General features: G+C 39.7%; 1 protein-coding gene across 2 annotated transcripts in view; it reads right to left on the bottom strand.

The window, feature by feature from the left end:
• KIAA1328 (KIAA1328 ortholog) overlaps positions 1-14,085 on the bottom strand; it is a 174,232-nt gene that overhangs the window by 54,496 nt on the left and 105,651 nt on the right. For both annotated transcript variants that reach the window (XM_048290621.1, XM_048290622.1), the window contains exons 7-8: positions 2,880-3,565; positions 5-100 (exon numbers count right to left, since the gene is read on the bottom strand). In XM_048290621.1, the coding sequence (XP_048146578.1) occupies positions 5-100; positions 2,880-3,565 (782 nt within the window). The remainder of the gene's footprint in view (positions 1-4; positions 101-2,879; positions 3,566-14,085) is intronic.

The raw sequence follows: 14,085 nt of genomic DNA, 5'->3' as shown, positions 1-14,085 counted from the left end.
TTACCTTAACCCCATGCTGCTGCCGTTCATCATCAGAGCAAGTTCTCCTGGTGCTTCAGCAATGGGCACATCTTCTGAGCCAGGTACATGGCCTCTAATCCTGGAAAAGATGAGTTAATTGGTTCTGCAGCTGGTCAAATCATCACACCAGGAACTTACCACTCAAAGGTGATCTAAGTGTCTACAAATGGGGCACCTACACACGTTAAACGCAGAAGCTTTCACAATTGTCTTCACACTTCCAAATACACTTTTGTATTGGAAGGCTGGTTTAGGCCCAATGTCTTTGCTTCTAAGGGTTATCACTGGGAAACAGAAAAGTTTCATTCACAGATTACAGCACCGGAGCTCAAAGGCACCACGTGTAAGATACATAGAAGAGAATTTGTTTAAGAAGGTTGTGTGTCCTCAAACTATGGGCCCACAAATGATGCTCCATTTTCAACAGGTCACTCCACCTTCTCCCTTCTCTCCAACAAAGACAGAAAAGTCTAGACAGAGGTATTTTGTTTTCATTTGACTAAAACTCCTGTTTCCAAGCTTTGCTGTTACTGGCCTGCTCCAGTGAGGCTTGAACCAGGAGGAGCCACTGAACTACCCCTTGGCCTGCACATACACACACAATTTTTGATAGCTGAGCAACTATTTCACATGGAGAGAAACCGCAAACTGTAAGTACTATGGTCACATAAGGCTAAATAGGGAAATGTGGAAAATTAAAAGCAGTTATGATGCAGCGTGGCAAAAAATAAAAAGGGATCAATTCACACTTTAGCTAAAAGATTAGAAAAGTTAATAGCCAGTAATTGCAAATGGTCAAACCTCTTATTTGTCATTCAATGACAATGGACCTTAGCAGCACTCCACCCAGGCAGAAGGACAGACAAAAATAAACACTAGCTGGAAAAGGATTTTTTTTGTATTGTTTTTTATACTGTCATGATGTTCTAACTATGTTAGAATCTCCTGACAATGAAGCAAAGGGTATTTGAGCTTAGCTAAACAAATTTTTATTGTTAGCAGTATATAAAATTACCCTGTTACCAAGTGCAAAAGTGAATTATATATCTGGAACTGAAACAGAACTGTGATGCCTAAGAGATTTACCTCTAGATATCAAACATTTAATTCTAAAGATACCAAAATATTTTTAAGAGAAAGCACATTATATTCTAGTTGTTTTCTTAGAGAGAATATGGCAAATCTGACTTCACATGCACGTCTGAAAAGAGATCACAAAAAGTCCTGAGATTGATCATACATGATTTTTCATAGAATTCTTTTTAGGTAACTAAAGCTCTGTAAATCATATTTTTTTTTTTTTCAGAAATAAAAATAGCTAAAATAGATACAATGATAGTAACAACCACATCGTTACAGGTATTTGAGGTGCATTTTTTTCTGTTATGCCTTCAAACCTGAAAAATTTCCATTAAAAAAAAAAATCTGCCAAAAAGCTTAGTTTGTGTGTCCTTCATATCTACTTGCTTTTCATTAGAGGGATGCATGCATAGAATTAAGGTATTTGATGATTAAGATCCATCTGTTCCTACTCAATTCTCACCTGAAGTCATAATCCTTTGTTAGAGACCTCAGTCATTTTCAACACACAGAGTTGTGATTCCTTCTTAAGACAGGCACTTTTAAAGCCATATAAACACATTCTCTTCAATGTAAACAACAATCCAAGAAGACAAATAAAATACCACCTAGATTACAGTACTCTCTTTTACAGTTTGAAAAGTAACTGAGGGGCTGAAATCAAGAAGGGAAAGTGATGTATTCCTCCATCGCAGTTATAGTACACGATGTAGGAAGTGGGTCATCTAAGGCACACCCTCATGGGATGCTGTCAGCAGCTGCCATATTAAAACAGTATAGAAATATCCATCCCTGTGAAACTCTCCTACCACCTCTTCTAAAAGACTGCAGATTTTTCCCTATTGTTTTATCTTTCTAATGCTGAAATGCTAGTACTCAACTGAGTTACAATGGCTAATTTAACCTGCTCCCATTCACTGCTTCTCTCACTTTAGTAACATCATACCAACAAAACAGTTGTTCCCTCTTTCTCAAAGACTCCATTTACATTGTCAGAAAAGTGTTACCTTCTGCAATAAACTCACAGGCCTCTCAAGCCACATTTCACATTTCTATGGCTGCTCCATTTCCCTTCAAGTTGTAAGCACATATTGTGCCTCAGTCTTAGCATTCTCCCTTTTCACTAACATCCCTGGAAAGCAAATGTCCTTGCTACACAGTGCTCCCTTCCTCTTCCCTAAATGTTTGGGGGAAAAACACACATTCCATATGTAAAAAAATATATATACACACATACATATGTGTGCGTGGGGGTGTGCGTGTGTGTGTGTATACATATGTAATGATCTCCATCTTTTCTGTAAAACACACTCCTCCCAGTCCCAACCTAGGAGGTGCAACACTTCAAAACCGACCTTTCCAAGGAAAGAAGGGAGAATGCCACATCTATGTCATCCACACTCACGCTGGCCTCTTGACAAATGTCTGTATTCCTTTCAAGTGCCTGCACTAAGATCAACCTCTCATTTTCTTCTACTGCTTCTCTTTTCCTACCTAGTCTTTTAGCAGTGCTTTTCTTCTGCCTTTCTTTCTACCACATACTGTTTTCCTCTGCTGCTTTCCACAGCTGTCATGCTGCTTCCCAACAGTATACACTAACATACTAAAAAGTCTCCTCTCCTCTGAATCACTGTTAGAAATTGTGCCACAAGCCTCGCCGGTCTTGTTTTACTCTATCTATTGTTGCCTTGGTTCTATTCCACCATTTAAATCAATTATTGCCCATGTGCTCATTAGAAATTTTTAGATTTTTTTTTAATTGTAAGTCTCAAAATCACCTGTTATAATCCATACGGGACTGGTGTAGTTGCTGTTGTTTTAGGAGCAGTTTTGCTTCTTGCTTAGTTAGTAAATGTTGGAGTCGTTCCTTTTCGATTTCCAGCTCCATTTTTTGCAGAAGCAGCTTCTGCCGTCTTTCTTCATACAACCTTTTAGCCAGCTCTGTTTCCTTAGGCCCTGAGTCCGTGCTGTGATTCAGCCCAGAACCTCGACAGTGCCTGGAATGATCACAGGTTTTGTGAACTGTCCCAGAGTGTTTTCTAAGCACCTGGCTGACACAGCAGCTCTCTTCCATGCTTCCTGAGCTCCCCACATGCCTCCAGGCACAGCCATGTCTCACTTGCTGAGGGCATGTGTTCTGAAATTCACTTGCTCTCTGGTCCATCTCCTGAGCTTGCTTTACGTGGTGAGGGCTCCTCTGCTTGGCTGGGGAAATAACGTTGTTGCACTTTCTGTGCAAATCATTTTCCATTGGATACTCCTTCAGACGCTCCTGATGGTTGTAATGCATTTCAGTCCTGTAATCATGGTTATTCCTGCAAGGCTGAGACAACACGACACGGGCTGGGCTTCCAGCCTTCGGTGCTCCACTGTTCTTATGAAGAGTCCAAGGTCCCCCAACACCCAAGAAGGAGCTGTCCAGCCCCAAAGAAGGCTGTTGGCACAAGCTCTTCTTACTCGATACCTGCAATAGGAGAAACAATTTCCTGTAAATCACTAAAATTCATCTTTGTTCACCGATTTCCCTTGGTAAACGTGCTCTCTTTGAAACAGAGCTGCTGGTCCATGTTGATGGACATACAGCCAAAGCCAACAAAATGTTTACCAGAACACAGACACAAATCTGCTATCAAATTTATGTTTCATTCCATTTACACAAGTGTAATAAATGTAAAACTACTGTCTGCAGGATCCTCAGCATAAAATGAGTCACTTCAGAGTATCAAGTAGTTGTGAGCATCTAGGGTTACATAAAATCAACTTGAAGAGTGGCAAAAAACATTAAATGTTAAGGTTTGAAAATGTTTAATTTTGAATACCAAGCCAAAAAATCCATTCAGCCACTATAAATACTCTTTGATTGGCTATTACACAGCAGGAGATTTGATGTAAAACATTTCACCTTGCACTGAATGGGATATTACTTACCGCTGGAAATTTGATGAGAGTTTTTGAAATATCTTTACAGAAACACAGATAAAAACCCGACTACTTTCTGTAAAAAATGGTTGTACATCAAAAGCTGTCATTTAAATACAAAACATGTTTAAATACAGCTATAAACGTAACTGATTTTTCAATTAAGCTGGGCAAGTGATTATAGTCTGATAAAACTCTGAAGAAAGCAAGCAACTGTAATTCACATTTGTCAACCCAGTACAAGCAAATTCTAGTGGTTTTGTTACAGTCATGGATATTATGTAACAGACATCACAATCGTAGTTACATCCTGGAGTATCTTTGCACTAAGGTTCATCTAGGCAGCTAAGCATTTGAGCTTTTATGCACATCACAACAGCAGTGTATCGGGCACATGCATTCCTTTTGCTAGAACCGTGCATTAATTTCAATAACAAACTGAATTTAAGCTCCTCCAGCCTTTGGGACCTTCCACAAAGATATGGAGCTTTTTAATTACAGAAGCCAGATTTGTTAAAGATAGCAAAACCACTGCAGTCTAAGTGGTTTAGCAGGGAAATCTGGAATCCACTGAAGAAAAAAAAATGTATTATTTGCCCTCTGGCAATGCTTACAATAGATAGGTATTGTGCACATAGACTGCCAGCCAGCCAGCCAGACCCAAAATACTCGAATTTAGGGATGCAAGCAAGCGTCCAGCAATGATTAGAAGAGAGATAAAATACAAATCTATGCAGCATTTACATGTATAATTTAGATTCTTTTTTTTAATAAATAAAATACCAAATATACTCAGCTGCCCTTCAAGACAACCAATTACAAGTTTCTTATAGACTTCACAGAATGTAAATTAATGTGGATTAGCACCTGAATACTGATATTTTATTATTTCCAGTTTCGTGCATACAAAAAAATCTCTGCCATGTGATTGAAAGTCAAGGATGTCATGTTTTGCCCCAAAGGGCCCAGTGAGTTGGAGGCATTTGCATTAATGTCAGTGCTAAATGTCTGAGGAAAGTCTGGTGCTTGAACTGGGTGAAAAGTGCAGGACACTAAATATTTTAAAGTCATAGGGGCTGGCAGGGCAACTGAGCAGAAATGCAACATGCTGCCAAAAAGACGGAGTTTTGTTATTTATTATTTGTAGCATGCCATCCTTGTTAGCAATATTTTCTAGAGAAATAAAGGCTACAGAGCCCTTTTAATCTAAATTAGACAATACAGAAAAGGATGATGCAGTCTCTCATTTCCCACATCACCTGCTTCTGGTTATAGAGCATTTAGGGCACCTACAGGAAGAGGCTTTCAAGGTGGAAGGTTTCCCAGTCCCCAGGGACAGCAGAAGGTCTCAGACCTAAAGGCATTCTTAGAGCATCCTATCTGGGCTGGCAGTGTAGGGTGGTCGGCAAAAAGCAAACACCTGTCCTTCTGCAACCCATAAACAGTAGTCAAAAAGAACACACCAGAAAAAAAGGAAACTCAAAAGATGAAATGTATGAAAATACCTTTATTTTAATAGTTTACCGACTGAAGAGACAAGAGAATGTTAAGAAATCTAAGCACATGAATGAAGATGTTACAAAATAATCATCAGGTTTAAGAATAAAGGTCCACATTGCAAATTAACTTCATGGCTGAGACTCTATTAAGAGTCCCTGAAGGCCCTAAAAGAGAGGTACCAGTTAGCATTTGTTGACCTTGGCCACCATTAAGTCTGCCCTGATGGTCTCAGAAATGGCATTGACATTTAAAGACTTCATAACAAGGCAGAGAAACTTTAATGTTATTTCACAGTTACAATATGTTTGCAGGGGGGAAAGTTCTCATTAATGTCATTGAATATGAGTGGGATTTTTTTATTCCTTTAGAAGGAGGGAGGTCATGTTAGGCAGAAGACTGAGTTCCAACATGCCTTTGCTGGCTACTCAGCACTTTGCAGGGTCTAACCCCAAAGAAAAATTAACTATTGGGAGTCAGAAACTAGTCAACAAATTTTTTAGTAATTTGTGGGGTTTCTGCTAAAGCCTTAATTGAAAATACAGCTGTATGGTAGATGTACAGGGAAAATGGACTGGCATTTACACGTATGAGGGCTCAGAAGAGACTGGTACATGACAGGACAGATCTGTAAGATGCAGGCTAGGTGAAGTAGAAAAGTAGAGAAAAGAAATATTCCAAAGACCCACCTACTACTGTGAGTCTAAAGACACACAAGCATAAAGAATCAGATAGTTTTACAAGATGAGTTTAAGAAAGATATTGCCTATGGGACACATGGAAACCATGACGGACCACGATGGAACAGCTGTGCTTTCTCCTCCGTGGAGCTCTTCCAGGCTTGCTGTGCCGTATTTAAAGATACAAGTTCCTTTAACTGAGGCTTAAACAAACTCAGACTGCTCCTTGCAATGTAAGCAGTTAATAAGACTTGATCTGATGTGAAACTCTTGTGAAAAAAGGAGATACTAAAAATGGTTTTAATAATCTTTAGAAGGATTTAAAGAGGGAGACACGTGTGGAGGTCTACAAAGTCTTTATTGCAACCCCAGTAATTTTTGCTCAGGGATTCAGCGCAGAGCTTAAACAAACATCCAGTCCTTAAAACTTCCTACGAACAGACAAACAGTGCACCAGTTTTATGCAGGCAGCATTATGATCTCTGCAAATTGTTCTTAAATGCAACTTGTGTGCTTTGCAGTTCTAACTCACAGTGCTGGCAGAGGAAGCACAGTTACAGACTGACTCCAGCACAAAGGGCTTTGTACTGCAAGGGATGAACTAGTAACTGGGCAGATCTTTACAATCGCAGCACAGGAAGGTCTTTTTTTACTGCATGTACGAACAGATTTTACTGCACGTACAAACATGTTTAAGAAACAGCCCAAAATCATTTCCTTGAGATGTCCTGCATTCTGAGGGGCAAAAACTGGGGTCCCAGCAAAATACATTGCAGAGCAAAATTGCTAGAGATGTTAACAGCATTAGGAGTTCAGTTCATAGCACCTGGGTTTGTAGCTTTTAGCTGAAATATGTTTGAATACAGAAAAAGACAATTAAGTAAAATCATTCTCAGTTGTATCTTGAGGACATTTCTCTAATCTGGATTTTCAGCTCAGGGGTTTCTTTTGGTGGGGTAGAAACAGTGGAAGGAACACACTGATTCAGAACTAGTCCATTGTGCTGACCTAAGGGGGGACTCTGAAGGAAACCAAGGAGAATGAACGAAAGTAGCAACCAGAGGAGAAATACAGAGATTAAAATATTTGTAAAGATTTTTAGAGATGAAGCAGAGGCTACCATACACAGAAACACCTTAAAGAGCACCAAGGGCACATACTCTTCACCAGTGTAGTTGTTCTTTGGGCATGGTCAGCAAAATTTATTAGGAAAAATTTGTTCACTGAAAGCGTTGCCAAGCTCTGGCAGAGGCAGTGGCAGAGTCACCAGCCCTGGAGGTATTTAAGAGACATGCAGATGTGGTTGTTTAGCGACAAGCTTTAGTGGTGGGCTTGGCAGTGCTGGGTTAATGGTTGGACTCAGAGGTGGTTTCCAACCTAAACAATTCTGTGATTCCATCAGTGACCCAGCTGACACCCTCACTAGGGTATATAACCTAAACCTGGAACTCAGTCACCACTCTGCATTGTTGATATATATGGGTCTCATCTGAACAAAGCCTGGCTTTGGGTTTCAGGTCTATCGATGGTATAAGCACTTGCTTTTGTCAGCAAAATGAGGAGGGTGTATATTCTAAATAAGCTCAGATAGGATATTGGGGCAACAGAAATGTTGTTTTTAAGAACAATTACATCGAATTATAGGACTATGTGAAGTACATTACTAGTGATTAAGGAGCTGTTCTTTCCAAGATTCTGTAAGAATTTATCAGGGAGAATGAAAATGGGTAAAGATTATAAAATATATTAGTAGGATCTACTGGAGTGTATAAATCTTATTATTTAAATCACATAATCTTTTGTTAAAATCTGTACCACAAATAACCCAATATAAGTTATTACAAAGTGCCATGCAACAGTACAACAACTGTCTCTGTCACTACCGAAGATAAATACAGTAGATAACTCCTAAGGTAAGCCAACCATTTTTCAAGCAAGAAACAAAGCACTACTTTCTGTAGAAATTATGTATAGCTATGATTGCCACATTCCACTGAATAAAACAAGTGGTCTCAAGTGAAAGATAATGTGAATGACAGTCACCAACCTGTATTTTTCCTGTAAAAATCTACTGAACTCAACATACTGAACAGGCACAGCTAAAAAAAAGTAATATCACATCACAAAAAAGTGAATCTATAGTTGCTAGATGATAGCAGAGGAACACCTCCTATGTTTGTGCTGCCTTCAGTATTTTTTCTCCTCTTTGCTAAGAGGGTTTGCACTTGGCAGGCCAGGTGCACAAAAAACCTGCATTCAAAGTAGCATGTGAGCATTTGCTGGCACTCAGCTTTAAGTGTATATTTTGCATTCATAAACATGCCACCCTTCTTCTCCAGCTACCCAAACACTTTAGATAATCTCTAACAAAGACTCCCATTTCAGATCAGCAGACTGGTTTTACACTGCCTGATAAGGCAGTTAATAGTACAGTGCTCCAAGAAAACTAAAGCGAGGTGCCCGTGTGTTGAGTCTTGGAAGTCACTGTGAGCAAAGTGTCCATTAAGCCCACACAGCACCCACACACAGCAGTGCAATACCTAGCCACTAAATTTAAGCAAACATATTTGCTTTTTGAAACAAAACTGTATCATTCCTGTTTGCACTATAGAAAAATGCCACTACACTAATCTTGACAGCACCAGGTCCAACTATTAAGACTCAATGTGCTGCCAACATTATAAAAATAATAAAAAAAAAAAAATCCCAATCTTCTGACTTCAATTTTTTACTTCTGCCCTTTATTTTACCGAAGAATCAGTAGTTCAAGACCTAGATAAATATTTCAAAAACTATACTATTTGTGAGCAGAGCAGGTCACTACCATTTCCCAGTGCATTTGGAGTTCATGTGAAATAAGGGCAGAAGAGTGATGAGCTGCATTTTTAACATGGGCATATACAGAATAGTTGTCTAGCTGATAGAGAATGTGTAATGCAACATCTGCACCGTACGCTTGCCAAAGCCCATCCCAAATAAATGTAGTGCATTCTCCCTAGTGCAATTAACTCTTGTACTCTGGCAGGTTGTGCTAGAAGATCATCAAGGTAGATTACCTTCCAGCGTATGAACTAAATACTTACAGGTGTTATATCATCAGTTATTACTTACAAACTTCTGCATTTAACAAGACATCCAGGCAAATGAATGATCTAATTTATGAATTATTTATAAGAATTTCACAGCATGCTCCTGGCGTCATCCATGGCCTTTTCCAGGTCATATGACACCAATTAGAGCTGAATTTTAAATTATTCAATAACCTGAACTCTCTTGTCATTTAACATATAGATATCAATGCAGTAAACAAGTTATGTCTAATGGGCCCTGGAGGTTTGCATTCCTCCACCCATCAGCAGCAGAGGCTGTATGCTACCACTGGAATAGAAAATAATAGAATGCAGCAGTCAAAAACATTTGCAAGGTTTTAATAAGTTATTTTGCCTCCCTTAGGGATTTTAGTATAACTTACAAGCCTTGAATCTAAAACATATTAAAGTCCTTAGCTATGTGCTTTTAAAACAAAATTAGGACATAGCAAAAGAGCAAGTCTGACACTAACCCTAATTTAGGCCCTTAATTTGAAATGTAGTGGAAATTATGGAGTAAGCAAGATTTACTATGCACAACTCATTACCTTCAGGCTCTCCTACAGCAGAGCCAAAAATAGCCCCTCTCCCAACACAGATACACCTGCCTATAAAGATAAGGCTACACAGAGGGAAATGGAAATGTTAATTTAACAGCTATCAGTTGACAGGTATATCTCATATTCCTCACCATTTGGGTGGCAAAAAAGACTTCCACCATTCTTCTGTCCCAAAAGCACTGGAGACACCAGTGATCTGGAAACCCATCAGGATTTGGTTACTGGCTTCAAGACATAACACTTCAGAGAGGTTTAAGTTGGCACCACATCATAAAAAAAAAAAAAAAAAAGGTGAACGTAACAGCCTCCAAAGCACAGACATAATAAGAGACATTTAAAACCATGGTTTTCCATGATGACTACAAGAAAAACAAGAAGATATCACAACAAAGATGATGAAATGAACAGCACCATTAGATATTTGATTCTGCCTCAGTGTGAAGTCTGCAGGAAATCTATGGCAAGCATGCCACATCCTGGCTCCAAATTTCATGAGCCTGTGAACATGACCCCCTATCTACTGCTGATCCACCCTGAGAAGTCCAAGTCATATGGCAGAAAACTTCTGAGACTGGGCGTGCTCAGTACAAGCCTAAACTCTGCCTAGCACCAACAGACTTATTTTTATAGTACCTGTGCCTCAGCTTTCTGAAGGCTACTAAACTAAACCCCAGACCCACTCCTCCAGATGGTCACTTGCAGAACCCTGTCTTGGAGGACCCAGCAACCCCATTCATCTGCACACGCATTTCCTTTGCTCACTGCTTTGCAAGGATTAAAAAGTTTCCTGAGATCTATCCAACAGCAAGAGGAAAAGATAGAAAGGAGATGCTCAGCTTATCCATTTAAACACTAGCAAGAAGTTCTCTAGCTACTGCTGTCAAGATAAATGCCAAAAAAATGATGTTGAAAAAACATCATGCCAAATAAGTAAAAACACACCTATCCAAAATGTCTAACCAGATTAGCAAGAATAAGGATTTAGATAAAGAACACAACATTGGATTTTCTGCTCCATGACCTTATCATAGGAGGGTGCTGCAACAGAGTTCTCTGGGGTTTTTTAAACTTCTTAAACTTTTTAAGAAAAATAGCAGAGAAGAGGAAAAAAGACAACTGCCTAATCTCTCAGCACACATTTTAAGAACATACAAAAATAGCTATAAGGGATTTTATTTTGGTTGGCAGCCAGATTTAGCTTCATTCCAACACTGGGCAGCATTTGATTATTTCACATTAAGGGTAGTAACATGTTGAACGATAAGAGGGAAGTTCATATTGGTTTTCATTAAACAGTAATATCCACCATGTATTTGGTTCTTCAAGGTAACTTCTTCGAAGTTATTTTAAAAAGCAAACAGTTTTCCACTTGGAATCGCAAGTTTAGCGTATTACAGGCTACACATGTTCCCAGCTACTGCCAGTCTCTTTAGAATTCAATGAACATTTGCTCCAAAGTCATGCTTTCATAGCTCCAGACACAAGACAAAAGGGCAAATATACTGTGACCCTTCTAAATAGCCCTGATTACTGTGATCAAACAGAAGCCAGATACTTATGTGGATAAGAAGGTGCAGAGTTTGATGTGTGAAGATTACTGCAGAAGTAGACATTGAATCAGCATTTGCCAACATGCACCTCACCATGACAGCCAATATCACCTTTCCCCTGTATTTCCAGTAGGGATAATTCTGGAACCCACTGGCCAGGGATGAATTGTAAGCAACAGCCACTGTTCACTCAGGACAACTACAGAAAGTTTTACTTCCTTCAGGTGTCTCCTGCAGCATCCCTGGGGTATGGATGAAAGTTTTGAAATACTTTCACTGCACAAAGAAAGGAATAGATGACATCTAGGAATTAAAAGCATGTTCAGAAGTAGGGACAGTGCTTTGAGGAAAAGAAGAAAAAAAAAAAAACAAACACAAAACAACCAGAAAGTTATTTAAATAATAAAGAAATTCCACACAAGCAAAAGCAGAAAATCTTTTGATTTTAACAGTGGAAAGGTGTGCCCAAGCGAGTGCATTCTGTCAGGAGTGTCCTTGCACTAAGAGCTAGGCAGCATTTAGATTCTGCTAATGATCCCAACTCTGGGAAATAATTCATAAAAAGTAAACAGTAATTTTCATATGCCTGCCCTTTTGATCTTACATTTGTAGGGAGTATCCTGAGGCTAGCTGTGGGCACCCTCGTGGCTCTGGCTGATTGACCTCTAATCTGCCCCTCAAGTAACGATCATGCCAAGGAATGACAACAAGAGTTGCAGACATTTCAGTGCAATCCCATTAAAGACAGGCTGACTCACTTCATCTTGTCAAAGAGGAAGTTTCACACAAGAAATAAAAGCTTTTTAGAAAGACTCTTTTATTTTGTAATGACGCTGTTCTTCAGAACAAAGACTGGAACAAGACTAATGCACCAGGTCCTGACTGGTACAGAGCTTTACATTAACTGGCCAAATGCTGGTGTGCAAGACAAAGCTACGTGGTAAATAGTCTTGGTAGCAGAAAATTAAGAGCATCTTCCAAAAGAATCAAGTCAGAACCCTGGTACTTGACCTCTCCACATTTCAAAAAAGTTCCTATACCATTTAGAAAACAGCAAGTTGTATAACTGACTGCTCACAGACTCATTAGCCACAGAGGCTGCGAGCTTTGAGATCCCAGCCTGTGTGGTTTTACCCCATGCTAACTCCTAGTCAACACAAGAGGGGTCCTCACGTCTCTCTCACTGGGTATGAAGCTAAGAGAGGAAGCAGCCAGTCTGAAGCAGCTGACATCCAGAAACTTGCTGTCATGTGGAAACTTGCTATCACGCCAAGGTGATTAAATTACCAAGAACAACATACTAAAATAAGGGAGTGAAGAAACTACAAAGTAACCTGCTGGAATCCAAAGAAATGGGAGCACAGACTATTTCCTGTATTAGAGTAATACTGAAAAACCATGCATGCTCCCAACACACTGAAGGGTACAATGCAACAGAGAGATAAATGAACCAATAGAAAGGAAGCGTGAGTTGCCACCAAAGCGCTTAGAACACTAAGCCATCTCTGAATGGTGGCACAACCCTGTCATGGGCAGATATTACATACATATCATGATTCCATTTCCTGCTTCAGTTTTTCCGTAATTCATATCCCTGCTCTTGTCAGATTCTCCTCCCTTAGCAAGAAGTCAACATCTTAGATTACAGTTATGTAAGAAGAGCACTCTGCATATTGAAAGAACGTGAACTTTTTTGACTAACAACATATGCAGCTGGAAGTTTTGTGCAAAATATAACCACCCCTGTAGAAGTTCCACCCAAGCATGATATCTCATAATCTGTTACCTAATCTGACAGTCTCTGCATTGGACACGTGTCCCTGAGACCTCTGAGCAACACAGGCAAATGATCTCACAGGAGTCTGGAAGGCTCAGCTTGCTGAACATAAAAATTCAAAGTTCTCTTGGCATACTGGCTGTGATTTCAGTGAGAGATTAAATGTCTTCTCTTTGGCATGCTTGCAGTATCTCAAACAGGTATATAAATTAACTAATGAAAGACTGCATGCAAAGTTGAATCAAGGAATAGGAACAGGCATGGAGCAAATAGCAATCTCTCATTCCCGGGGTAAGCGAGCTGTTGCCTTTTGAAGCTCTCCATGAAGATGCTGACTCCACAACATTCCCACCACACTTGAAACACTGCACTGGATGTCCCATCAGATATTCCATGTATGGCTGAGGCTCCTTAAGAGCTGAGGGCATTCTGCAGTGGGTTTAGTATTGTTGGAAGTAGCAACCACTGACAGAGGGAAACAACCTCTGATATATCAAGCTACAAAGATCAACTTCCTCTTGACCTATGGAAATGGATCTTTTACAGTCCTGTGTAACACCATAAAGTATAGCAACATTGTCACAGCTATTATTTGCATAAAGTGCTAGATGTGTTGTACAGCAGTTTGACAGTCCAGCCTGATGGGTCTCAGCTGCAGAATATTGATATAAAGGCTCTTCTATAGTAACCATAGGCCATTAGGTTGTCTGAATGGACATCCATCACTACCAGCTTGTGTGAAGAAGAACATTAAGTTAAAAAGGCATGAACAGGAATAAATTGAAAGGCCCTTCACTACTCCAGGGCAGCAGTGACTTTGTGAGGCAATTGCCTTCATTCTGGGGCACTGCAGTCTGGACAGACAGACCAAGTAAACCCACACACAGGTTTATTAAAGTGAGCTCAGCTTCG

This window comes from Corvus hawaiiensis, chromosome Z, assembly GCF_020740725.1.
Source record: "Corvus hawaiiensis isolate bCorHaw1 chromosome Z, bCorHaw1.pri.cur, whole genome shotgun sequence".
Taxonomy (NCBI): Eukaryota; Metazoa; Chordata; class Aves; order Passeriformes; family Corvidae; genus Corvus; species Corvus hawaiiensis.
Note: the sequence above shows the minus strand (reverse complement) of the source record. Positions and strands in the feature narration are given on the sequence as shown.